Source organism: Plecotus auritus, assembly GCF_963455305.1.
Source record: "Plecotus auritus genome assembly, chromosome: 13".
Taxonomy (NCBI): Eukaryota; Metazoa; Chordata; class Mammalia; order Chiroptera; family Vespertilionidae; genus Plecotus; species Plecotus auritus.
Genome location: NC_137779.1, coordinates 15,325,337 through 15,352,565, shown reverse-complemented (window position 1 = coordinate 15,352,565; position 27,229 = coordinate 15,325,337). Strand labels below are relative to the sequence as shown.

Here is a 27,229-nt window from a genome sequence, read left to right as displayed (position 1 = left end):
GGGCCTCAGGCCCCAGGAAGGCAGTGATTGGGTGGGCAGTGGTGCTGGGAAGTACCTTGGATGAGGCAGGAGGCCAGCCTGACTCGCACAATTCTGCCTGGCCTCTCAGCCTGTAGGAGAGACTGCGCCAAGACTCAGAGGGGCACCGAGCAGTAAGGATGCGGTGAAAGGGTCTGGATCCGCTTAGACTCCAGGGCGAGCTTGGGAGAAGAAACCACTAGAGTCCCACACGCAAGCCTCTACGCGGTGGTGATGATGGGGACTCCCTCAGACCTTAGCCAGGGAAGAGTGGAGCTGGCCTGGGGGTGGGGACCATCAGGGCTCTTTCCAGGAAGTGGCGGGGGAAGTTGGGGATCATGTAGCTCCTGAAATGGCGAGGCGGGACATGCAAGGGGGTGGCCGAGGAGGCGAGGTGGCAGCCGCCCCAGGCCAACAGAGAATGCGCTCGGCCACAATTAGACAACCGACCACGGTGGGGGCTTGGGGGTGGAGACCGTGCGGGGAGCGGTCCCCGGGCTCTCCGCTATCCTCACTCGCGGTAATTTTACTACCTGCCGGCTACTGGGGGGCGTCATGATTGGCTGCGGGTCGACAGCTTGAGCGCGGATTGGCTGCTCGGGCCAGGAGGCCGGACCCGAGTCCGCCCCCCGAACTTTCAAAGGGGAGGGACCCCGGGAGGTGCCGGCAGATGCGAAGTCTGTGTTCAGGCTGGGGGAGCAAGCTGAGAGGGCAGTGAGCCGGCGGCGCGGGCGCAAGGGCACCAGAATCCACGCAGGGCGCCGATCTGCTCGGCCAAGGCACCGCCGCGCCCCCCGCGGAGGTCTCGGGGCCATCGGGCGTGCGTCTCACCTCCAGCCATGGGGTCGGCGGCGCTGGAGATCCTCGGCCTGGTGCTGTGCCTGATGGGCTGGGTGGGCCTGATCCTGGCGTGCGGGCTGCCCATGTGGCAGGTGACCGCTTTCCTGGACCACAACATCGTGACGGCGCAGACCACCTGGAAGGGGCTCTGGATGTCGTGCGTAGTGCAGAGCACCGGGCACATGCAGTGCAAGATGTATGACTCGGTGCTGGCGCTGAGCACTGAGGTGCAGGCGGCGCGGGCGCTCACCGTGGGCGCCGCACTGCTGGCGCTCCTCGCGCTCTGCCTGACCCTGGCGGGCGCGCAGTGCACGACCTGCGTGGCCCCGGGTCCCAACAAGGCGCGCGTGGCTCTCACGGGCGGCGCGCTCTACGCATTCTGCGGGCTGCTGGCGCTCGTGCCGCTCTGCTGGTTCGCCAACATCGTCGTCCGCGAATTCTACGACCCGAATGTATCCGTGTCGAACAAGTACGAACTGGGAGCAGCGTTGTACATCGGCTGGGCCGCCTCAGCACTGCTCATGTGCGGCGGTGGCCTCGTGTGCTGCGGCGCCTGGGTCTGCGCGAGCCGCCCGGACCTCAGCTTCCCCGTCAAGTATTCGGTGCCGCGACGGCCCGCGGCGGGCGGTGACTACGACAAGAAAAACTACGTCTGAGGGCGCCAGGCACGGTGGGGCCCCTCGTGTCAGCCACGCTCACAAGCCGGAGTACTGGCCATGGAGCTCCGCAGCCCGTCCACTCCGACCGTTACTCGCTGGGTCCTGGGCGGTGCCCGCCCTGAACAGGCGACACGCACTTGGGAGGACTTGCTCGGTTTCTTTTTCTGGGGGCATTGTTGGCTCCGACGTGGGTGGGGCGCAGATTCCTTGGTTGTGTGGGCGCTGGACCAAAGATGCCACTTCTCTCCCCGTCCCTGGTGGTCTTCGGTGCCACTGTACTTTGCAGCGGTTTCTGCTGATTCCAGAGGGGCAGACTGAGGGCCCGGGGCCCCCAGCCTGGGTTGCATGAAGGATGTGTACAGCTGGCCTTTACCCCATCAGCAGTCCCTGAGCCCAGGGGGCCCAAGAGACTTGGTCTGGACCTCCCTCCCTCCCTCAACCCAGCAGTTCCTCAGGCTAAGATCCTGAGTGTGGGGTTTGGGGGAGGGTAAGAATTTGTTTAGTAAATGGTTTGAAAATCCTCCCACCTGTGTTCTGTTGTCTGTCCTGTGCCCAGCAGCCCCCATTCATCCACCCACACATGGACTCCTCCCTGAAAGGCTCCTGTGGGGACCTTCCACAGCTAGCTCCCAAGTCCATAAGATCCCACCCACAGCCTTTCCTTGGGTCCTCTCTGCCATGTGATCACCTTGCTGGGTAGGAACAGCCAAAGCTCACTGCAACCCAGGAAGACCCTGTAGTCAGAAGAGCCTCTCTGAGCCATGGGACCTGGGGAGGGGGGCGGGGGGAGTGGACACCTCCTCCCTCCCTCAAGCCAGTGAGTGGTGGGCTCGAGATGCAGGAAGTGCTGAGGCTGGGCTGCCAGGCTGCTACTGGCTTTGTTTAGAAGAGGCTGGGCTCCACAGGGTGGGTGTTTTCCACCTGCCCTCTCAGGGCTCACCTATCTCTGTGTCACATTAAATGGCCACAGACGTCTGTACACCAAGTGGGCCTGTCAACTGGGTGCAGTGGGAACAGGGGCGAATCCAGGATGTGTGCTGGGTGGGCTCCAGCAGAGCTAGCTGCAGGTTAAGCTTATTGCCATGGGAGGAGGCCCCATGGCCAGTTGCCTGGAGAGTGCCAGGCTGAGCTCCAGCCCATCCTGGCTCTTCTGCCAGTCTTGTTCCACTGTGCCCAACCTGATGACCATCCCAGAGTTGTGCCATCAGCACCTGCTGGGAGCCCCCTGTATGACCCTCCTGTGGGTGGGACCCCTGGGAGCTATGCTGTCCCTGGTCAGGCACCTGGGGGTGGTGGTGGTAGATCCCAGAAGAGCAGAGCAAACCAGAGCTATTAAAGCAACTGAAAGCTCGTTGCTTCCAGCCCTGTTCTAGGCACTTGAAATTAATGTATTTTTACCTTCTGCCAGACTAGGGCAGAAGAGAGCAGTGGACAGAAGCAATGGTGTTCTAAGCCTGGCCAGCAGGAAGGTTTGGCATCTGCCCCCAACCCCGGCCTCAGGGGCCCTATCCAGAAATGTCAGTGTCATGTCCAGTAGCAAAGAGTCCCCCAGGCTTGGTCAGGCCTCTTGGGGGAAGTGGGAGCAGTGGATAGGGAGAACCTGAGGACATGGGCTCAGGGTGGCCACAGCAGAGCCAATGAGTGGGACTTCCCAGGAGGCTGAAACATCTGGTGGCCTGAGCTCCCAACAATGGCTGCAGCAGGATGGGCCCCACAGTACAAAGGACCTCAGCAGCCTGCCATGGCCTGTGCAGCAGGGACCAAAAACAGCTCCTGGCTGCTGGGGCCAGCTAATGCTGGCTACAGGGTATTTGCCCAAGAGCAGTCTGCATCCCACACAAACCCATAGCTCTCCAACTCTTTCAGGTCTCAGCTGGGGTTCTGAAGGCAGCTGCAGACAGCTTTTGCAAACAGCCAGGGTGGGAAGCTGGAGGGCAAGCCCTGGAGAGACAGGCTGCTGCCACCTGACCCATGCCAAGAGCAGGGTGCAAAGTCCACAGCCAGAGGTCAGGAGAGAGAAGCTGGCCCCCATTGCAGCCAACCTCAATGTGCCTACTACCCTTTCCCAAGGGCTGCTTTGAGTCTCGGCCACACCCACCCACATCCTCAATTTCAGGCCACTCTAAGCTTTCCCCTCCACTAACTTATAGCCTGCTCAAACTACTCTGCCTCCACCTGCCCACGGTCTCAGGTGCTGCACTCAAGTGGCCATGTCCCTCCAGCCTGCTTGCTTCCCTGGCACCCAAGCTCCAGGTGGTAACCACAGACAAGCTCAGCCACTTGTATGAACTCTCTCCTCCCCTGAAACAGGTGATATATCTGACAGACCTCCCAAAGAGCAGGAACAGATGGGAGCAGGGAGCATCCTCGCCTCCAGATCATGCTCCAGAGACATCTGGGAGAGTGGGACCAGTGGATCCCATGGCTCCCGGAGAACTCTCGCTGCTCTGAAGACTTAGGTCACCACGGTCCTGTCCAGCTCGGACCTAATGTGACAAAGACGTAGGTGAAGCTGACCTTGGGGTCATCATGTCTCTATCAGCAGCCCTTCCTGACTTGGGCCTCACTGTGTGCCTGTGAGATTGGTGGTGCATGGACAAATAGGTGCTGAAGTGTGAGATGACAGTCCTGGGGATGGGGTAGGGTGGCTGATCACGAGAGTGGAACATGATCAAGAGGGTGAACTTGAGATGTTGCCAAGGCCAAGAGGAAGTGGTGGGGGAGTGGACACAACCAGGTTCTGGCTGGCATTGCTGGGCAGTGATTGGCGCAATGCTATATAGACACCCAGGTGCTCGGCCTCTGCCCATTGCTGTCCCCATACCCCCCGCCCGTGCTGATTTCCTGTAGGGCCTGAGGGTGTCCAGGGCACATGATCAAGGCTCCTATGAATCCACAGAAGGCTCAGGGCACAACTAAGTGCTTGCCCTATGACTGGAGCAAAGGTTGGCACACGGAACCTAAAATAAGCCTTTTATTCCATTAAAAATCACCGTCCCTGCATTTAAAACTATATCCATAACTTATAATCTAAATAAAAAGCTTATTAATATAAATAAGGAGAAGGAGGTCATTTCTGAAGATATCCAACTCTGAAAAAGAAAAAAAAGAAAGAAATTTCAAACAATTCTTATGTCTCCCCCAAAGTAAATAATACATTGCTGGGCCTTCCCTCTGACATGCCAGGCTGCTGCTTCTGAGTAGCCCCCCCACTCAAGGGGTGAGGGCCACCCCAGAACTACCAAGGTGCCTGACCCTGCCCTCCTGACTGTACCCCTTGCCCAGGTCCAGGCTGTTATCTGCTCGAGAACCCCTGAAGGCCTTATGGACCCCCAGCACCTTCTTACTTGCAGATCTTACCCAGTGGCTTGTCCATCCTCAGCTCCATGGTGACCCTCCCCTTGCCTGGAGTGTCTCGCTGCCACCCCCAGCACATTGCCTCTCACCCTTCCTGGCTGAGCCACCTTGCACCCTGTCTTTGTGGAAGGACATATCACTGAGCGGACTGCAGGAGAGCGACTGCCTCAAATGCCAGCCTCACTGCCTGGGAGCCCTACTTGTAACCTTTGATTGGATCATCTGCTCTTAGTTTCCACTTATCATGGATGGGGAAACAGGGGGACCCTGGACCGGCATGAGGGCCCCCTCCTATGTCAGAGCCTTGACAGGCCCATCTGCCATAGGAGTAGCCCCAGCTCAGGCTCAGGGAGATGCAGGACTAGGTGTGGGCATCCACTGTATGTGCTGAGAAATGGTCACCAGACAGAGCAGCCCCTGACCTGGTCAGCTGTGGCCCGTTTCCTGAGGAGCCCGTCAGTGACAGCCACATGCTGGTGCAGGCCCGCGTACAGCCACCATTTCATAATTCTCAGCTGAGTGGCTGACAACAGCTTTGCTTTCTCAAAAGCACACAAGAGCCTGAATAGAGGCCCTGTGGGCTCCAGCCCAGGGCCTGAAGCCAGGCTGAAGGGGCAACAAGGCTCCAGGTGGCCTGTGTGTCCCTGCCTGTTGCCCAACCCACAGTATGGTTGGGAAGAGGGCAAATGCTGGCTGTTTCTGAAGGGGTCTCAGGAACTTAATGCAATTAGCTCCCCAAAATGCCCCATTGTGGGCACTGCCGCCAGCACAGAGACAGACATTCTTGGGAAAAAATGTGTTGGCCCCAGATCGCCTCAGAAGCCCCGCCATGGTCTGAAACCCAAGTAGAAGCCCTGATTGAGGAGGAAAAGAGCAGAGAAACCACAGCAGGAATCAGGCAGGGCCTTTAGCAGCACTGGCTTTGTGGCAGGGCCCCCCACCCTGCCCCCACACTCACCCTCAGGACAGGAGGGAAACAAGAGCGTCCAAAAACTTGCTTCGATCCTCCGCTTTCAGTTCAATTACTGCAGTAATGAAAGAAAAACATCTTGTGAGAAGGGAGGAGTAGGGACGGGAGGGAGAAGTGAGAAAAACAAGCCACAGCACATTAACTTCTTTCCAACCATCCAGGGCTGGAACCCTCCAGTACATTCCAAAATGGACTTGGCTCCCTGATGGCCTGGAATATTCTGGACTAAGAAATTACTTTCCCATCCCACTGTATTTAATCCTCAGAAACCTCCAGCTGCCCTGTTGGTGAGGCTGGGGTTGTGGTCTGTGGGTAGGACCCTCCAGGCAGCCAGGGGAACAGCACTGACAGGCAACAGAGGGGACACAGGGATCTGATGACTTTTAACACCATAGTCCTGGACACAGATAGGCCTTCCACCCTGCTGGACAGAGTGCTGCCCCACAGTGGGTTGTGAGAGGCCCTGAAGCCAGGCTTCTGTCCTGCTCTGGCCAGTCCCTCAGCTTAAGTGTCCTCTTTTGTAGAAGGGGGACACTGCAAATTGCCTTTACTTCTGGGGGACCATCAGGCTCAGACAAACACATGGGCCCTCATTAGAGGGCAAACTGTCCTGGCCTGGTCCTGCAGCTGCCTGTGCCATAAGCCAGGGCTCCAGGAACCTCAAGTTCAGCTCACCCAGGCATACTAGCCAGGGCTACCCATGATCTCCACCCACAGGGGAGCCAAGCAGCTCCTGGCCCACAAACCCTCCCCAGGTATAGCTAGGGCATCCTGCAGGTCAGCCAGCATCAATCTTTCCCACCTCTCAGACACGAAACAGCAATTAGGGGGCTGCTGCTGGAGGTGAACCCACCCAACTGAGCCACAGCCTGAGTGGGCCCAGTATGAAGAAACCAGCTCTAGACACTGAGGCAATTGGAATGAAGACTGGGTCTCTGATCACAGTGATCATTGTCATTAAGAAATCAGGTGGTGAGCCCTGGCAGGTTTGGCTCAGTGGATAGAGCGCCGGCCTGTGGACTGAAGGGTCCCGGTTTTGATTCCAGTCAAGGGCATATGCCTGGGTTGGGGCTCAATCTCCAGTAGGGGATGTGTAGGAGGCAGCCGATCAATGATTCTCTCTCATCACTGATGTTTCTCTCTTTCCTTCTCCCTTCCTCTTTGAAATCAATAAAAATATATTTAAAAAATAAATAAAAGAGATGGGTATGAAGGGCTGAAGTATATCCTCCCAGAATTCTTATGCTGAAGGCCTAACTCCCAGCACCTGAGAATGTGACTACATATTTGGAGATGGGGCTTTTTAAAAGGTGATTAGATTAAACAAGGCAGTTATCGTGGGTCCTAATCCAATCTGACTGGTGTTCCCATAAGAGATTTGGACAGGGGCACAGAGGGACAGCTATGTGAGGTATAGGGAGAAGACAGCAATCTACAAGCCAAGGAGAGGGGCCTCAAAAGAAACTGACTCTGTAGATGCCTTGATCTTAGATGTCTAGTCTTCAGAACAGTTGAGAAATACATAAAAAAACTTATGTTGTTTAAACCCCCCAGTCTGTGTTATGGCAGCCTGGGCAGACTAATACAGGGGTGAAGTGTCAACACATCTATTTTAAAATCTGTCAGCAAAAATAAAAAGCAAATATGGCCAAATGTAGGCCATGTTCCATGCTGGTGTCTGGAGAAGTTCAAGGGTAGTGCAGGGGCCACTGGCTGGCCTACAGATATGATTCTCCTAAAGCCACCACTTGGGCAGGGCTCTTCCATTCTCTGGGCTCGTGCAACACATAGGTGGGGCCAGTGCCGGAGCTATCATGCAAACCACATTGAAGCCTCAGGTGGGCCCCTCACAACACAGACAAGAGCTGCTGGCCTGCACAATGGGGGAGGTGGTGCCCTCGAGTCACCACAAGCCCAGCTGTTTCTTTTTCTTGACATACAATATAAACTAGTTTCAGGTGTACAACCCAGTGATTAGGCATTTATATAACTTATGAAGTGATCCCCCCAATAAACCTAGTACCCATCTGGCACAATACAGTTATTACAATATCATTGACTATTTCCTTTATGCTATACTCACATCCCAGGACTACTTTTTAACAACCAATTTGTGATTTTTAATCCCTTCACCTTTATCACCCAGCCCCCAAACCCCTCTTCCCCTCTGGCAACTGTTAAAAATGTTCTCTGTATCTATGAGTGTTTCTGCTGTTTTGTTCTTTAGATTTTGCATATACATGAAATCATATGGCATTTGTCTTTCTTTGTCAGACTTATTTCACTCAGCACAATACCATCTAAGTCCTGAATTTTAACTGCCATAGGTGGGTGTGGGACTAGCCATTCTGTGTCTCCACCCCTTCTACCAGTCTCCATGTGGCTTCTTCTTCATATCTCTAGTTAAAGGACTTCTGTTCAGCTAGACTTCCAGCACTTCTCCATGATGGTTGCTCTGTAGTTTAGTTGGAATTTTGATGTGGTCATGGGAGGGGTACCTACTTCGCCATCTTGGGGGTTGAGAGCTTAGGCGCTGGTGTTTCTACAACCCATAGAAGGGTTGTAGACCATGATGGGTGAGGCTGGGCCCTGGAGGCTCTGGTGAGTGGCCAGTCCTCTCGGCTTGTTGGTGAAGTGATCTCAAGGGCCAGGCCTATGGGTTCCTGGGCAACACCTGTTTCTTCTCCTGGGAGCCTGTCAGGGTCTGAAGCATTCCAGAGCTCCCTGAGCTGCCTAGAGAAGCCAGGCTCAGGACTGGTTCCAGCAGGATGAAAGGGCTGCTGGCAAGGTATCTCTGGTGATGCCAGCTTCCCTGGTTCCAAGGCCAGTGCTGACCTTGATTGGGCCCCAATACACTGGACTCTTACCTGAGAAGTCAAAATAGTTGTGCAGTGTCCGGGAGTTGGTGCCCTCCGCTGCCTTCTCAAATGCCCGCCCAAAAAAGCTGCAGACACACAACAGGCACATTGGAGGCCCTGCCACTGTGACAGACCCTCCCCATGTCTCTGGACACACACCAGATTCAGCCCAAACTCCTTCCCAGCTGCCAGTTCCTCCCATAAGGACTCATGCCCCTCCTGGGCCACTGCCCTCTGAGGCCTCACCACTCATTGGGCTGGCAACACCTCTAATTGCTGCTTCCCATCTGTACCCAACTGAGCCCTTCTCAGCCCTCAGGGAGTGAATGTCCATTTGTAACCCCCAGGGCTTCATGCCCAGGGCTCTGACTGCAGCCTCGTTCATGCCTGTCATTGTGCTGGCAGCTGGAGCGGGTGAGAGGCAGAGGCTCAGTGAAAACTGCTGGGATGGGGGTCTCAAATGAGACCAGGTTACACACAGTAGGACAGGACTGGGAGGAAGCTGCAGAGCTGGGTTCTGGCATGCAGCTAGAACTTGGCCAACAAGGGCAGGAGGCAGGAGTACCGAGCTGCTGAGAGCACAGGGCAGCAGATAGCATAGAGCATGGGCCCACCCCCTGGGGGCTCAGGGCTGCGGCAGTGAAGGGCTGGCAGCAGACGAAGGGAGTTGTGGGGAAGGGGCTCTTGTGCACACCACAGAGTGGAGGCAAAAAGAAGGACAAGTACTTCAAACTGCCATGGCAACTCTCACAAGGGACTGTGCACGCTCAGTCAGAGCTAGCACTAAGCATGGTTACACATATGACATACAATGACAAACTGACTGGAGGAAGAATGAAGATGACTGTGATGACACCACGAGGGAGGTGCTTGCTGGTTGCCTGGCCAGCTACAACCTGTGTGATCATGAATTGGAGACCCATGGAGAAGCTTTGGAGAGCAGCTTAGCCACTTAGAAGCACTTGTCTAAAAAAGTTCATTGCCTCACCCAATTTCCTACTAAATGGTCTTTGCAAACACAGGAGGTCAATGCTCACGACAGTGGAGCTATGATTGATCTGTCCTCTACGGCAGAGGCCAACAAAGGCTAGTTGGGAAAAATGAGGGGCACAAAATATTGGTTGGTCCTTGGCCACCCAAGCTGCCCTGCCAGGAAGCTGGGTGGCAGCTTCCTGCTACCTGCTGTCACTCAGCGTCCACCTAAGACCACCTTATGGGATTTGCTGGGGAGCACTTGACCCGGGGCACTGATTGCGCTTAGGAGGCAAAGATACCTAAGGATGGTGACAGGCAGCCCCTGAGATTAGTCACCAAGTTCTCCAGTTTGCACAGCATGGAGGGGCAGCAGGGAGAGCCAGGAAGCCCCCTTGGCCTTCCCTGCTGGCCAACACCTGGCCTGGAAGGAGTGGCCCGGAGGAAACCTAACACTGATGCAAGAGAAGGGCAGCAACACAGTGCTGAAGCTGAAGATGCAGGGAAGGGCCAGAAATACATTTAGATGTGAGGAAAGCTTTGCAGAAGTGTAAGATGAGCCTGGCTCAGACCCACTGGTGTGTTTTCTATATAATAAAAGCCTAAGTAACCGTTATAGCAGAACAACCAGAACAACCAGTCACTATGATGCGCACTGACCACCAGGGGGAAGATGCGCAACACAGGAGCTGTCCCTGGTGGTCAGTGCATTCCCACAGGGGAGCGCCGCTCAGCCAGAAGCTGGGGTCATGGCTGGCAAGTGCAGTGGCAGTGGCAGAAGCCTCTCCCGCCTCCACTGCAGGTGGGCGGTGAGGAATGAGGGGTCCTAGACTACGAGAGGACACAGGCTGGGCTGAGGGCCCTCCCCCTCCCCATGCATGAATTTCATGCACTGGGCCTCTAGTTAATAATAACAGAGTTGGCCTCAACTGGCATGGCTCAGTTGGTTGGGCATCATCCCATACACTGAAAGGTTGCAGGGTTTGTGCAGGAGGCAGCAATCGATGTTTCTCTCTCTCTCCCCCTCTCCCTTACTCGCTCTCTAAAAGTCAATTAAAAAATATATATATTTAAAAATAATAACAACAGAGTTGGAAACAGCATGAATGTCCAACAGGAGAGGGGGTAACCTGCCACCCGTGGACTGAAGCCCTCAAAGCTTTGCCTCATCGAAGAAAGGGTCTCCCTGGTGTGGCTTTGAGGACAAACCTCACCCAACTCCAAAGGGCTCACGAGCTAATGACACCCCTGCACTCCCCTAAACCCCCCAAGCTCCCAGGACATGTAGAACAAGACTCACTTCTTTCTGTCCGAGCTGTCGGTCTCTGGAGGGATGCCCACCACAGTCACTGTGCCTTGTTCCACATTCAGTGGGGCAGCCATCACTAAGGGCAGCAGCTTGCAACGCCGGTTCTTTGTCTGTGGAGGCAAAACATCCCCAGTCATGGTGTTGAAGGAGGAGTGGAGCATTCAGCGCCCAGGACCCGACAGAGCCACTGCTCAACTCCCCAAAAGCCTTCAGGGGCTCCATTTCACCAGAAGAGATGCTCAAGCCTCCATTGGCTGCTTCAGCTTCCTTCTATGCTGATGGTCAAGGCCCCACTACCCCTTAGCTGTTTTCTCCCTCACCTCCTTTAGGTCTTGACACAGTTATCACCTCCTCCAGGAAGCCCTCCCCAATCAAGCCCTCTCCCTCATACTGCTTCATCTTCCCGTGTGTGCCACCACCTGACACTGCATGTACTTATTCCCCGTCTGTCTCTCTCGCTAGCATGTGTGCTTCCTCAACACTGAGACTCGAGTGTTTCCTTCACTGCTATGTCCACGATACCCACATCCCACAGCCAAGGTGACCAACTGTCCTGGTCTGTCCAGACGTGAGGGCTGTTCTGGGACTTGAACCTTATGGTTGGTTACCCTATGACATCAGAGCCCAGCAGGCAGTAGATGCTTAATAAACATCTGAAAAATGAATGGACCTCACCCATTCTACAGATAGGGAAACTGAGACTCAGGTCAAATAATAGACTTCACATCACACAACTGATAAATGAAGAGGGAGATTTAAACACAGCCTAGAGAACTTCAGAATTTGTCCCTAGTATACCTTTTGTTATTACTTGACTGTTTTCAATTTTATTTGTCAGTTGACTGGTATGAGGTCATCTCAACCTTCTATTCAATATTTGTCTAAAGTAGCCTCCAGTGTAAACCCTCATCCTGGAAGAAGACTGTTTGCTGAAATGTGAGGGATAATCTTTTCCGTGATCACACCTGGGAAAGTGCTCACATTATCAGGGTAGGGTCCCTGTTCCAATGCCAGCTGAATTATGGCGGGGGGGGGGGGGGAGAAGCGGGGGTCCCAGGCCAAGGCAAAGAAGGGTGTCAGGTCATAGGGAAGACAGAACCACACACAGCAAAGGGAAAGTAAGCCCAGAAAACAAACTTGTGCTGGGAAGCAAGTTTGCTCCAACCAACTTCATCTTTCCCTGATCTGCAACAGCAGAACATGAATCCCAGTCCCACATGCTCCCTGAGGCCCTCCCCATTTGTCTGAGTGACCAGAATGGCCAGTGACAAAATCAGAGCTTATGGGAGCTGGGAGGTTCCTAGGGGTCAGCTGAGGAAAACACAGCTCGGAAAAAGGGAAGGGTTTGCCCAGACCCTGTAGCTGGTGAAGAGCCACAGGCACCCAAGGCCAGCTTCTAGTGCCCATCTGAGCACTGCTCCAAGAAGTCTGCCCTCTGGCACCCACCCACCCTCCTCCTCACCGAACACACAAAGGACTTGAGCAGGTGTCTGCTGAGCAGACTCAGGGAGGCTGGCTTGGAGAACAGCGCGACGTCTGGAGTGCCCTGCAGGGAGAAGACACTCAGTCAGAAGGGGCCACCAGCAGATGTGGCCGGTGCCCATCCGTATCCGAGGAAGCCCGACCTCCATGAGGGAGCAGTAGAGGAAAGGTCCCTGGGAGATGACGAGGTTGGTGCAAAGGCAGCTGGCAATGGTCTGCTGGGTAGCTAGCAGCTGCTTCTTGGCAAGCTCCAGGCCGTGGTATAGCTTGTCCAGGTTACCCCTATAACGTGGCAGAAACATGGCTTCAGCACAGAGTCAAACAGAATGCTTGGTTCCTGGGTCAGGAGGGAATGTAGGGATGACAACTGATTTCTCGCCTTCCTGAGTTCCCTTTCACGGGAAAGGAAGGAATAAACACTGTATAAACCAGGGGTCCTCAAACTTTTTAAACAGGGGGCCAGTTCACTGTCCCTCAGACTGTTGGAGGGCCGGACTATAGTTTAAAAAAAAAAAACTATGGCCCTAGCCGGTTTGGCTCAGTGGATAGAGCGTTGGCCTGTGGACTGAGGGGTCCCAGGTTCGATTCTGGTCAAGGGCATGTACCTTGGTTGGGGGCACATCCCCAGTGGGAGGTGTGCAGGAGGCAGCTGATCGATGTTTCTCTCTCATCGATGTTTCTGGCTCTCTATTCCTCTCCCTTCCTCTCTGTAAAAAATCAATAAAATATATTTTAAAAAAAAACAAAACAAAACAAAAAGAACTATGAACAAATTCCTTTGCGTACTGTGGGCCCAGGACGAGTTGGCTGCTAAGCAGGACAGGCAGCGGCACCCAGCGGGCCGGATAAATGTCCTCGGCGGGCCGGATAGATGTCCTCGTCGGGCCGCATGTGGCCCGCGGGCCGTAGTTTGAGGACGCATGGATAAACCCATAGTGATGGACAGGAGAGGTGGGAAGGTGTGCTGGCATCAGAAGGCAGGAAACTAAAAGTCAATAGCGGGGGAAGACCCTGCCCAGCAGCCTTGGAAGGTGCTTGGAGGGCTCTGATCGGAGAGCCCTGGGCAAGGGCTGCAGGGAGGACCTGACAAATGGATTTTTACCTTTTGGCACAAAAAGGAGGGTTCCCCTCTGAGTACATCAAAATGAACCCTCGTGGAGAAGTGAGGTCTTCAAGCAAAGCCGCTGCACCCAGAAGTTAAGGTTCCCCAAGTGTCACACTGACTCCCACCCCTCAAGATGAAGTGATGCCTTCTGGCTAGCAGGTTGTGCCCAGAAACCCAGGGCTCTAGAGCCCCCCTCTTGAATGTGAAGAACCATCAGACATTGAGAAACACCTGGGGCCTGAAAAAAACAACCCAAGAGGAAAATGGGATAATTTGGAGAACAAAAGAAAATGAACTCTAGTATCTTCAGAGAGATTTGGGCAACTATTCATAAACCAAGAACCGCACGCTATAAAAAAGGAACCATTTGATACTAGGAAATGTTTGTGGAAAGTAAAATAGTTGCAAAAAATAAAAAATTCTCTTTCAAAGACAAGAGGATAAAGAAAAGCTTCCTTAACATCAATAGCAAAACAAAGACATGGAAATATAAGACAAAAATAAGAGCTAGAGATTATTCTAGGAAGTCTGGAAAGAAAATAAAAAACATTAACATATATGTGTTGGGGGACAGTAAAGAAATAGCACATACTCTCAACAATTAAAAAAAAAGAAATAGCTCAAAAGCATTCTCAAGCTTAAAGACACAGAACCTCAGATTGAAAGGACTAACTGAGAACCCAATATAATACATGAAACAAGATCCATCCTAGACACATCACTAAGAAATTCTGGAACACTGAGAATAAAAGATCCTGTAAGCTTCTTCAGATGGGCTGGGAACACATTTATAAATTTTAAAAAAAAGAAAGAAACCAAAATGGCTGAGACTTCTCATTAGCACCACTGGCTACTGGAAGACAGGGGAGCAATGGAATCCACATTCAACAAGAATTACCTTCCACCTAGAATTCTATACAAGCTAAACCAGCAATCAGAAGGGGGTAGAAGAGATAATGTCAGAAGTGCAACTCAGAACGTTTATACTCCTCACGTGCTCTTTCTTTAAAAGTTACTCGAGATTGTGCTCTAGCAAAATGAGGGAGTAAAATAAAACACAGAAGATGAGGATGCCGAGAAATGTTGGCTCCAAACCAGGGGCGCAGTTAAGGGCCATCCACGATGGCAGCGGACAGTAGGCATTGGGAACTGCAGGTCCAGGTTGGAGTGAAAAGACAGACTGCCAGGCTCTCACAGACAAAAAGGACTTGGGGAAAACCTGCTGAAAGGAGAGCTAAGGAAAAACTGGATGTGATAAAAGGCAAATAAGAGCCCCAGGAAAAACAAAGCCCTAGACCAGAAGATAATGTAACCACTGCGCATTACCGACTCTGAAATATTTTGCCAGCACAGTCAAGTAACACTATTTATTGACTTTCATCTTTTAGAATCCACCTATAGCCAAAAATGAGGTGACTCACATTCCCTTCTCTAACTCAAGATTAAGTGTTCTCAACCTTGAAAATGTAAAAGCCTAGATTTATTGGGGGGGGGGGGGGGGCGCGCACAGGGAAGAGGGGAGGAGAAAGGTAGGAATGCTGATATCCTTTTCTTACAAAGAAGGGAGACAAGAGACACTGGTGATAGAACAAGACTTAAGTATGTTGAAGTTACAAAGGAGCTAAAAATAGTGGCAGACTAACAACAGGAGGGGAAGGAGCACAAAGGTGAGAAAAATGCTCTTTTGTCATAGCAGGAAGTCAGCAGACAATGTCTAAAACTGACCCATCAATCCTGGGATGAGGGCAGTGTATGACCCAACAAGTCCATTCCTAGGCATATACCCAAGAGAAATGAAAACATAAGTACACACAACTTATATGTGATTCTAATTTGTATGTCAGCAGTTTCTGCAGGCCACAGTCACACCCACACCCCAGGGTCCCTGAGAACTGCCTCCCTGGGCAGTGTGAGGTTGAGGGCAGAAGATGGCCTGAGGGGCTAGAGGCCACAGCCATGTCCACTACCTGGAGAGACTGTCCAGAGCCTGGATGAAGTTATCTGTCCCTGAGCTGTCCTTCTCGGGGCTCTCCATCAGTGACATGGTAGCAAAGACCACGTCACTGGCCAGGAACTTATGCTTGAAGCCAAAATGAATGCTGAAAGTCTGCACGCGCATGTCCTTCATCCTGCAACAGGAGGAAGCAACATGGCTGTCACCCCGGGGGCACATGGGAGTGTCAAGTGGGCGAGCTCTTACCACTAGGCCAGGACAGCAAAATGTGCTGCTGTTCCCCCCTCTCCAGTGCCCAGCAGCAGTATGGCTATTTTGGTCAGAGAATGAAGGGGCTTAGAAGGCCTGATGGAGAGGCCTGTAACCTGGCACTGAACGCCTGGTCCAAAGCTGCTCAGCTGGTTGGCAGCAGAATTAACCAGCTGTCAGGCCGGTTGTGCATTGTCCTCTCCCACGCCCAAGGATGCCAGGAGCGGCAGTGCTGGAGAATCTGGTTGGCAGAACTCGCCTGAGTCTGGACCCAGTGGGCTCTTCCCAGGCGTTCCCTGTGTCCAGTGAGGGACACACTGGGTCGACCTCAGCCCCGGGATTTAAGAATCCTGGACCTTTTGGGCACTTCATGAAGCCCTATTTTTAACCCAAAGAGAATTGAAAATTTCAGGAAAGGCTCGGCAGGTCATGCTCATTTGTGCATTCCTGTTTTTTTACATTATTTTAGGAAATGTGGTTAAAACTGAAACCTTCACAAAACTCAGGACAGAAAAACATGTGTTTACCCAAATTTATTCGCAGATTCTTCAATTAGCTCCCGCAAATTCTCCTTCAAAGAGATGTCCATAGACTGAAACTTCTGCTTCACCTGTTTCAAGGGGAGACTGGAAAGGTGGCAAGCACTAGTCATACACAAGCTGACTTCAAATAGAGAACGCTGATGCTGAACACCAAAGGTGGGGGGTCGGGAAGAACCCTGCAAGGGCCCCAGTGTTTGTAAACAAGGGACATCCTAGCGTGGGCCTTCAGATGATATTCTGGGAACTCAGAGTGAGGAACTTTTGGCAGAAACAGGCAACAGCTAAATATTACAACCAAGTCAGTCACAATGAAGGGGAGGGGCTTTTCTCTTGGGGGACTTCAGGTCAAGGGGGTCACTCACCCCATGTCCGCAAGGAACTCCTGGAGCCGCTTCTGCCCGTGCACAGACCAGAGCTTGAACCTGGCTGCAGTGTAGCATGTGTTGCACAGGCTGTCATGGAGGGACCAGTGCTGGTAGAGCGCCAGGCGGAGGCTGGGCCTGCAGTCAAGGAGGCTGCACTGTGACCTGGGCCCCCCCACCCTGTGAGGGCCCACTTTTGATGCTCCAGGAGACGGCCTGCTCCGTTCACCAGGCACAACCAGTCAACACCTGAGTCCACTGGAGCTCTTTGACCTTCTTGCTTAATTTAACCCATATATAGAGTTTGTGAGATTGTGGGTGTACACCATTATCTCTGTGTGACAGACAGGGAAACTGAAGTGAAGGGGTTCTGAGAACCTTACTGTTGTTATAGAGAAACTTGTGACTCCCTGCATCCTCCACCTGACCCTGCCCTCCACCCCACCCAGCCCCGCCCTGCCTGGACTCCCTCAGCAAAGGCCCCATCCTCACCTCTCTTCCTGAATACACCCCTCACTGCTCCTGGGGTCAATAGTGAGGCTATGTGCAAGGATATTCCCAACTCCGAGGCCTCTCCTCTCACTGGAGGGTCTCAGGCAGGATGCCAGGCTGGCCCTGCCTGCATCGAAGTGCCACCACTCCTGCCAACACACCTGCCTCCCGGCACATGGCAGGCTGTGTTCTCTTTGCTGCCCCTCCTGAGGGCTAAGATCCATAGCCACCGACCTCTCTGCCCACACCCCAGCAAGCCCTGGTCCTGAATGTTACATGTCTGGACTCAATTCCCAGTGGGTTCCTGCACACTATGGCCCCTCTCCCAGGAATTCGGCCGCCCCGCACCCAGCACCTCTTCCTAGACTTGTCGTGGACTCTTTCCACATGACCTGTCCAAATCCATGTTTCTACTCATTCCCAGTCAACTCGGCACTGGGAAAGGAAGGCACTGTCCTTGCCATTATTCTGCCACCTAAGCAGCAACCCCATCATGCCTCACACTCATTCTGTGGTCTGACCCAAGCCACTATCCTGTCTCCTTTCCTCGAATCGGCAGTCCAGGAACCTTTTAAACACTAAAAGGTGAACTCAGTCACTGCTCTGGGCTCACAGGGCCACTTACTCCATCAACCCCCCCAAATGATCTCATGAAATGCCCACTATGTGATCACATGCTAGTTCACTTTTTTCCTGACTTGACAGAACTCTGCAAATGTCACTAAACTGCCTCCACCACATAGGCAGTCCCTCATGCCCTTACCTGCATACACCTAGCACCAGGCCTACAATGAGCTCTAAATACATACAGATGCTTCTTAAAACAGCTGTGGTGCCTAGGAGCCGAAGCCACACAGACAAGGTGAGGCAGAGCCTGCGTCCCTAGTACCTGGTGCTTTGCCCAGCCCAGGGACACATGGGATCCCTCTTCTCGAAGCCTCTTGTCTGATGCCCATCCTGGGGACATGGCGGCCACAGCTGCACAACCTGAAGCTCTGGCCAGCAAGCACGCCAAACACAAGGGACATGGGCTAGGGTCTGCAGAGGTGACAACAATGCACAACAGAACAAAGTATCTGAGGGCAGGGGCGCTGCCTGCACCCCGAAGGCCTGAGCCACAAGGATACTCGTACTCGAAGGAGATGCGCATGCAGTCCACAGAGAGGGCATTCTCCTCATCCTCGTCCCGGTGGTTGTGCCGGGACACATGGCGCTGCAGGATGCCAACGTCGGTCACGTACTTCATCCTGGGAAGGAAGCACTGCTGGCCTGGGTGGGCTCTCCCCTCTCCTCACGCGCAGCCTGCCACGGCTTCCCCCTCCCTCAGGGCTTCCCCTCACAGGCTCAAGGGCCAGCCCACCACCTCTGCCTAGAAAGCAATCATGGCAAAGGGGGTGGCAGGCCTGGGTGCTGGGGAGCTGAGCAGACAGAGCTGGCAGGGGGGGAGCTCAGGCCCCCACCTCCCCTGCACTCTCCTCTGGGCATCAGCTGCCCTGCCATTACTTACTGAGGCCTTCTGAGAGTGGGCACTGCAGAAGGCCACAGCCCTGCCTGCCAGCCACGGTCAAGTGGGCAGACCCCATAAGTGACAGTGGTCCGCAGCAGGGGGTGTGGACCAGGCACAGGAAGTGCTTCTGAGCAAAGGAGAGACCTGAGTCCAGGTCCACCTAAAGGGGCCACTGAACAGGACAGTAATAGTATGGCCTCACCTAAGGGGGAGCCACAGGCCAGGGATGGCGCCTAGCACTGCACACACCCCATGCTACCCTAACCGGGAAGGGGAGTGAGGACCAGCAGGGCAGCAGGCTGGGCCCAGATGACAGATCCAGGAAGTGCCCCAGGGCCTGTGAAATTCAGGACCCTCCCACTCCCTCGGCCCCACTACAGACTTAGAAAGGTAGGGGAGGCAGAAAATAGGGGGCACGGGGACCTTTGCAAACTGTACAAGGAGGCTGTGCCTGGGGTAGTGCCAGGTGACAGACTCAGGTCCCCTGGGAAAAGGTTAATGTCTTGGGGCCAAGGTCCCTTTGATTCCCTTGGAATCCCCACCTGACGGCTACCAGAGTAGGGATGAGAGAGGGCACCAGCACCCTGCCCCTCCTTGGCATCTGCATTCAGCAGCCTTTCAGCTTGTCTGATTCCAATGGCAAGCACCAAAGTCTGCCCACTGAGGGGCAAAAAAGGATTCATTCCATGCCAGCCCTCCCTGTAACCCTCACCCACCCTCCCTGGCAGGACTCCTGGGGCCCTCACCTCCTCCCCCTGCCCTGTGTCTGCTGTGCATGGGCCACACCTTTACAGCACAGGGCGAAAACAGCACCCAGCTCGGGGAGACTGGGCTCCCTCCTCTCATCTCTGGCTCCACCTGCTGGGGTCCCCGAGGGTGGACAAAACGTCCACATAAGGCCACATGCTACTCTGACAGAGTTCCTGTACTAAGCCCTTCCTCCTCGGTGACAAGGACTCAGGCCCAATGCCAGCCCCCGCTCAGTGGGGCTCTACAGTGATGCTGCCACCCATGTCGCCACTGCAAACTCAGAGCCTGGGGCTGGGCCGTGGACATCCTCCCAGCATAGGCCGACCTTGAACAGCCCGAGGGAGTACATCCTTACTGAGTGATCCTGTCTTGTACCCACTGGTCTGTTAGTCCAACGATGGCCCACCTGGAAAAAGAGGAGAAGGCAATGAGGCCTTGACCCTCCCTGGCAGGACTCCTGGGGCCCTCACCTCCTCCTCCTGCCCTGTGTCTGCTGTGCATGGGTCACACCTTTACAGCACAGGGCGAAAACAGCACCCAGCTTGGGGGGACTGGGCTCCTTCCTCTCACCTCTGGCTCCACCTGCTGGGGTCCCCGAGGGTGGACAAAACGTCCCTGCCATCATGGCCAGACCCAGGCCCACCCTCAGACAGGTAGTCCCTCTTCGGGGTGGAGAGGTGATGGGGGAGACTCGGGGCTCCTGGTTCAGTGCTACCACTGCAGGAACCTTTGATACACAAGGAGGGAGATCAAGAACAAGGGCGCAGGGCACCACTCTCTGTATCCTGGCTCGCCCGCCACTCTCCGCCCTCGTCCTGCCAGTGCAGGACTGCAGCAGACACCCATGCTCAGGTGCTGGTGCCTCACTCTACCTCTCTGAGCCCCTCACATTACCCCTCTCTGAGATATGCCCTTGTCACATCCACAGCTCCCTGTCCTTCCTGTGTAAAATGGTGGCACACAAAGTACCAGCATTTAGGCTCCTTAGTAACCTTCCAAGGTTCCTTCTCCAAGCTTATCTTTTGTGGATGAGATCATGGAGATCTAGGCTGGACCGACCTCCCTGGTTTCTCAGCCCGCCCACAGCAGGAGGGACCGAGACCCGAGGTGTGTGCTAACTGCTGGTCCCAGGCAACGTCCTTCAAGACACCCCTCCAGGGCCAAGCTGAAAACAGCTGGCACTGGGCACAGAGTGAGACAGGAGAGGCCCTGCGGGTGGAAGACGGGTCACTGGAGCACCCACCACATCTCTCAGCGCAGCATGCGCCCACTTCACAGGGACCTCTTCATAAAATACCACCTGGGGTGTCATCCCTGGGACCAACCCCACCCACCTCCTGACTTTTCCACCCCAGTGTACCAAGAGTTCCTGCTTAAAGCAAACTCAGAGGGGTCACATGCCAGGGTTGCCAAGATGCCTAGCAGGGCTGCCTTGTTCAAATCTCACGCTCCTTCCGTAAGGCTCAGCGGTAGAGCAGGAAGGGAGGAGCTGCACACAAGCCCCACCGTCCGACCCTCTGCACTGGCCATGCTCCCTCCACACCTGAGAGCTCTCGTGCTGCCTGACAGCCTCACGGTTAGAAAGAAAACCAGGGCCATGCACATTCCCAGGAAGGGGTCTGCATCCAGTGCTCCCAGTGGGACAAGGGAGGTGCACATGGTGATATCTTCCTCCAGACCCTGCCCTCACTGGGCGGACAGAGCTGCTAGAAGGAAGCCACGAACGGGAGTGACCTTGACTAGAGGCTACATACCACAGCATGTCATTCATATCCTTAGACATCATCCATGCCAGGTCGAACATCACCATGGCCGACTGAAAGAAAGAGGGAAGCCTGAGTCCAGAGGCAGCCATGCTCATTTGTGGAAGGGGCACACACTGGGGCCAGGCCACAGCTAGCCCAGACCTGAGCTGCTCAGGGCCCAGCTGAACTCCTGCAGCAAGTCTGCCCGACCAGAGGGTGTGAGTGGATTGGTACAAAGGGTAATCCTAACAACTGCCTCTGAAATGAAGATTGTTCTCTTCCTTTAGTGGAGGATTTAAGGCTCAGAGAGACTGTACCACCTCCCCAAGCTCACACAGTAGGAAATTATGGGGCTCAAATTCAAACCAGATTTTTGTGGCTCTATATGCATTCCTCCTCATGTTCCAGGACAATGACCCCGAGTCAGAACTTTGTGGTGAATTCCACCTATCCATACTCACTGATGTCCCGTGATATTCATACTGCTCATAGTCAAAGAGGATGTCTCTTCTGAAACAAAATAAAGTGCGACATAAAATGCGAGTCTTCAACAGGAAACAGCAAACATTTGGGGAAGGCGCTAAAATTTTACAGTACTCAAAGAAATGCAAATAAAGGCATGGTAGTCTCTTTTCACTTATTGACCCTTTCTCAGAATGTATAGGCACAAGGCTGGGAAGGGAGTGATATAAATATAAACCGCTGTGGCAATGGGAGATGTGCAACGGAACAGTCCCAGAACCCCACTTCTGAGAAATTATCCCAAGACAATTCAAAGGAACAAGCAAGACCAAACTTGCTATGTGCACAAGGTTGTTCACTGCAGCTTACTTGTCATGGCTAGACACTGAAGTAAGATACAGTTCAAAGAGGAGAATGGCCAATTAAGTACTATGTAGTACTTCTATTGCTATTGTAAGTTTTACACAATTGGCATCTGAATCAATTGTAAAAGTCTGTAAATAAATGTATCTACATCTGGAAAACAATAAAAATAAAAGAACCAGAGGCAATCATGCTTGGTGATGTATGTGGGAGACCTTTGGGCCTGCTCCTGTCACTCATGGGACCAGGACTACAAAAAGGACACCACGTTCTCCAATGCAGGGATCACATGCTCACCCGAGGAGCCAAAGGCCCAGAGGTTCTAAACCAGCCGTGGGCAAACTTCGGCCCGCGGGCCGGATCCGGCTGTTCTATCCAGTTCTCTTGCTCTCCCCTCCGCTCCTTTACTTTGAATTTATATTAGTTCACACAAACACTCCATCCATGCTTTTGTTCCGGCCCTCCGGTCCAGTTTAAGAACCCATTGTGGCCCTCGAGTCAAAAAGTTTGCCCACCCCTGTATTACCCTCAAATGGAGAAAACTGCATGCGGCTCCCAGGGGAAAACACAGATGCCACAGACCCAAAGGCAGAGCAAGGTGCTGTTTGAAGTGCACACTCACCTCCGCGCCTCCCACTCTCTTCGCTCCCTCCTTTTCATGGTTTCCGCTACTATCTCCTGATACAGGGACAAAGAGAACAACAGTAAGCAAATGAGCCAGGAATTTATCGCCACAGCCCGAGAACGTTCTGACAGAAGCCACTGGACTCAGATCCAAAATAGGGGCCATTCCTGTGCCCTGAGCACAGTCTGCTCCGGCAGAAGGGAAGAGATGAGGCAAGGGATGGCCAGGACTCCTCTGACCCATCAGCCCTGAAGACATTAGGACAAGAGTGATGCTTTCACAATGCCTGCTCAGGGTACACTGTCTACCTCAGTTTCCAACACCCCCACCACCAGGTCATCTGGATAACCCACAGCTGCCTCATACTGGCTTCCCCAGCAGATTAATAAGAGCTAATGTTTCTTACATCCTATCATGCATCAGCTACTATTCTAATTAATCTTTTTTAATCCACACTCGAGGGAATGTGTGTGTGTTTCATTCTAGAGAGAGGAAATGAGAGGGAGAGAAACACTGATGTGAGAAACATTGATTGGTTACCTCCTGTACATGCCCACACCTGCTACCTCCCAGCTATGTCTGGGTCCAGCAGGCTTCAGACTCACCTCTGACCTCCTGGAGTGACAGGTTCCCCTGTCACTGGTGAGAGGCCCAAACCCACCTCTTCTAACCGTGTGCGCTTCTCAGAAGGCTCTGATCCGTCATCGTTTGTATCTTCCGAATGTTCTTCATCCTCCTCTTCGTCCCTAAAGATATCATCGTAGGCGGGAACTTCAAGGTCATCGTCTTGTTTAATGAGTAGTTTGATCTAAGATTAAAACAAAGAACCATCAAGTCTCTCCTCTCTCTTGACAGAAAACTATGCACCACATGTTTGTGTCTTGAAGAATCTTATTTCCTAATTGGTCGACTCATAACTTTTCTGCACACATGGTCACATGATTGAGAATTTCAAACTTCTCAGGCATTTTAAAACTTTCATTTCCATTAAGTGAGGTGCTAGGGTTACACCACACTGTCTGCAGAAATTACAAACAAACTTGAAAACTATCTACAGTCACTAAGTCTTGGAAAAGGCTCCCTCTTTTGCCACACACCAAGCCAACAAAACAAACACTCCACAACTTGGCCTTTGACAGCGGACACGCAGATGTGCAACCCCAAAGTGAGTAAAACTCCTGCCTGTGGAAGCAGTGCCAGGCCGGCGAATTTCACATGAAAATTCCAGGCCGTCACTTTGTTAATGTGGGTGGGAAAAGATCACTTCGGAGAAAGGTTAGGCGGCTGCTCTGCACCAGGCTCCGTGTTCTGCTCAGTTCAAAAAGTAAACGCAGCAGAGCCATTTAAGTTAACAGTGGCCTTTTGCACCACCGCCTTGCTGGTCCTCATGCCACCCCTTGGAAGGGCAGGGCAGACGTCTCTGAGGCCCCTTGATAGTTAATGAAGCTAGGCCTGAGCTCTGAGGGCAGACTCAGTGCAGGGTTCTGGTCCCTACACCTTTCAGGTCATGCACATTCCACAAATGCATTCTGAGCAACTCCAAGGGTTAGGTGTCATGTTTCTCATCAAAGATGGACAAAACCAGGTTCTTATCTTGCTAAGGACACCAGGTGCAATGCTGTCCTTGGCATAAAAAGGAACAGACAGATCGATGGGAGAACACAGGAGATGCATGGGCCCAAAGGCCTAGTTACCTGGGTATCATTGTACACATTCACAACATTGACTGGCCTATGCGTGTCACACACAAAAAATATGGCGTCATCATCAGGCTGAAGGATATCCAATAGGTCTATGTTAGCTCCACAGTTTATGAGGATAAAATAACGGAACTGAAAAAAGAAGAGACATTGTGAAGTAAGTACATGGACAGGGCACACTAGGCCTCTGAGTCCTTCTGCTGAGATATGTCAAACCCCTAATAGGCCCTGACAGTAAGGGGCTGCAAATAAGCCCACAGCTAGCCTGTGCTAAGTTCTTTCATATACTCCATATACTATTTCACTTACATAACAACACTGTGAGGTAGGCCCTGTGGTTGTCCCTGCTTCACCATGGAGCATGCAGAGGCTCAGCATGCCTGAGTCATACATGGAGTCAAGTAGCTGATGAAAGCCCTGGCTGGTTTGGTTCAGTGGATAGAGCATCAGCCAGTAGACTGAAGGGTGCCAAGTGTGATTCTGGTCAAGGGCATGTACTTCTGTGTTTCTCTCTCACATCAATGTTTCTATCTCTATGTCTCTCCCCCTCCCTTCCACACTCTCTAAAAGTCAATGGAAAAATATCTTCGGATGAGAATTAAAACAAAACAAAAGCAAAGTTGATGAGGAGCAGACCAAGACTTCAAAGGTGTAACCGGGCCTCTTCAGATCTCAATCACTCTACTCTGCTTATCTACCTCTCCATGCTAATAGCATTCTACAGGTTAAAAATTTTAGCAAGTCTTGGGTAGTCCATACTTAATGGACACCTAAATATTAAGTTTTCATTACATCCTGTCACTATAGAAAATCCTTTCCTTATAAATATAGAACTGGCAGAGGTCCGTCCCATCATGACAAGAGCCCCAGGTGAGAATGTACCTCTGCCAGGCTGTCATATATATGGCCAGACTCCCGGGACCCTCTTCCATACTCCAGCCCCTCGTAGTGGGGTCTCAGGTGCCCCAACTCTCATTATAGTCCCATGCAGAGGTGGGAGGAATCCTGACTTCCACTGTTTAAATTATGTTCCTGGATTCCAAATTGGAAACTGGGACACATTTTTTTGGTGAGATAATGGGAATAGCAGTCTAATAATTTTAACTAGGCCATATCTAAAACGAACTGCTAAACTCCAAGCACCTTACAATGAAATGTCTGCAACACAAATTCAGAGTTAGAAGCTGTCCATATTGACTTTTATTGTTGACTTGAAGGTATGTCACCCAGACATAATGCTTGTTTTTCCCTTTCATATTGTGCAACATATTTGATACTTAAATAAGACATTACAATTGAGTAAAAGAAGCCTAAGTACTCCAAAATACATCTTGCATACCTGTTCTTTATGTTCAAGAAATGCAGTTTCAAGTTCTTGCCACCCAGAAACGGGAACCAGTGTATACTGCACGTGGTCACACTGGAACAGGGCCTAGAGAGAGATTATTTTCAAAGCCCATCATATTTGGAATGTCTTTAATTTATCTTGAAATGCACTTAAAAAAATAAGATGGATTGAGAAACAAATGACGTGATAAAATAAGGTTAGAAAAATATTAATGGAAAAAACTAGGAGATGGGAATGTGAGCGTTCACTACACTATTCTGTAAACTTTGCCGAATTTTTGAAAATTACCAAAGGAAAACATTGGGAGAAAACCCGATCTTATTTATAGTTCTTCTGAGAAGTAGTTCCTGAACCAAGGGCCTGACCAAAGCTCATGTAAACATCCACTGTACCGTATAAAAAACTGAAGCAATGTTCCTATCTAATAAAGAGGGACTATGCTAATTGACCCTCATGCTGTCGCAAAGATGGCGGCACCCACAGCCAATAAGGAGGGAATATGCTAATTGCCTGTCCCACCCTCAAAGATGGCAGCGCCCACAGCCACAAGATGGCGGCGCCCAGTCCCCTCAGCTCCACCGGGGGCGGCAGGCCCTGCCGCTCTGTGCGCCTGCATCCGGAGTCCCTCAGTCTCCTCTGCCCCCAGCTGCCCAGGGCCGGCCTAGGCTTGCACTGCCAGCAGTAGAGGTGTGATGGGCTTTGTCTTCCCCTGATCACCGGGTCACCTCCCACCCCTGAGGGCTCCCAGACTGTGAGAGGGGGCAGGCTGGGCTGAGGGAGGCCCCCTCCAGTGCATGAATTTTCATGCACCGGGCCTCTAGTCTTCCATAATAGACTAAGGAATCCTATATTTCCAGCATTACTTGTGGCATCACTATGTCCTCAGTTGTCACAGATTTCTGTCTCAAACCCCACGTCTGAAAAGCCAATACAGGTCTCTCTAATGCAACCATATTTTGCCTAGGTTATTGCAAAAATACTAACTAGTCTCCCTGACTTTTGCCTAAAACTTCTCTAACCCACCCAATACCAACCTGCCAGGGAAGAAACTTCAAGAGGCCTCCTCCCAGCTTTCAGTTGTTGTTGCTTCAGCCCCCTACCCCAACCTGAGCTCTCACCTGAGAGGGGTTCCTTATCTGCTCCTCACCGCCCGCCCTGCTCCCTACCCCAAGTTCCCTCCGGACGCTACACCCCCACCTCCCGCCCCCGCGCACACGGCACTCTCAGCTCTCGCCCGGCCCCACCCTCCCAGGGTTCGCAGTCGCACCTGAAGGATCTTGCAAGCGCACAGAGCGTCCACGTCCGAAGCCACGAAGAGAAGGACCCTCTATCGGGGGGAAAGAGAGAGAGAGCTGAGCGCAGCGCCCCTAACCCGGGCCCCTCCCGCCCTCCCACGGCCGCTCCCCTTCATCCCTTCCTCGCGAAAAGGCCTCCGTGTCCAAGGAAGGGGGGGGGTCACCTGGTTCTGGACCACCTCGTAGAACTCTTTGCGGAAATCGGACACGAACATGACCACGGTAGCCGGACACCCAGAGCTCGCGCAGAGACACTCGGAGCCCC

The 27,229-nt window shown here is 52.7% G+C and overlaps 2 protein-coding genes across 2 annotated transcripts; one reads left to right on the top strand and one right to left on the bottom strand.

Annotated features, from left to right (window-relative positions):
* Window positions 1-403: 403 nt before the first annotated feature.
* CLDN5 (claudin 5) lies at window positions 404-2,043 on the top strand. Its single transcript, XM_080650037.1, has one exon. It carries the CDS (start codon window positions 858-860, stop codon window positions 1,512-1,514), a length of 657 nt encoding a protein of 218 aa, XP_080506163.1. The 5' UTR covers window positions 404-857; the 3' UTR covers window positions 1,515-2,043.
* Window positions 2,044-4,479: 2,436 nt separating this feature from the next.
* Window positions 4,480-27,179, bottom strand: CDC45 (cell division cycle 45; the record flags this gene model as incomplete). The annotated part of the gene is made up of 19 exons (XM_080650036.1): window positions 4,480-4,609; window positions 5,833-5,899; window positions 8,712-8,788; window positions 10,975-11,093; window positions 12,446-12,529; window positions 12,609-12,747; window positions 15,538-15,699; window positions 16,301-16,399; window positions 16,678-16,809; window positions 18,297-18,416; window positions 19,782-19,832; window positions 21,181-21,242; window positions 21,633-21,681; window positions 22,619-22,674; window positions 23,283-23,429; window positions 24,316-24,453; window positions 25,661-25,753; window positions 26,937-26,996; window positions 27,129-27,179. The coding sequence occupies 18 exons, from the start codon at window positions 27,177-27,179 to the stop codon at window positions 5,835-5,837; spliced, it is 1,704 nt and encodes a 567-aa protein (XP_080506162.1). The 3' UTR covers window positions 4,480-4,609; window positions 5,833-5,834.
* Window positions 27,180-27,229: the final 50 nt, after the last annotated feature.

Bases quoted from the DNA above. Each gene is read 5' to 3' on its own strand.
- CLDN5 (XM_080650037.1), top strand. From the start codon at position 858: ATGGGGTCGGCGGCGCTGGAGATCCTCGGCCTGGTGCTGTGCCTGATG.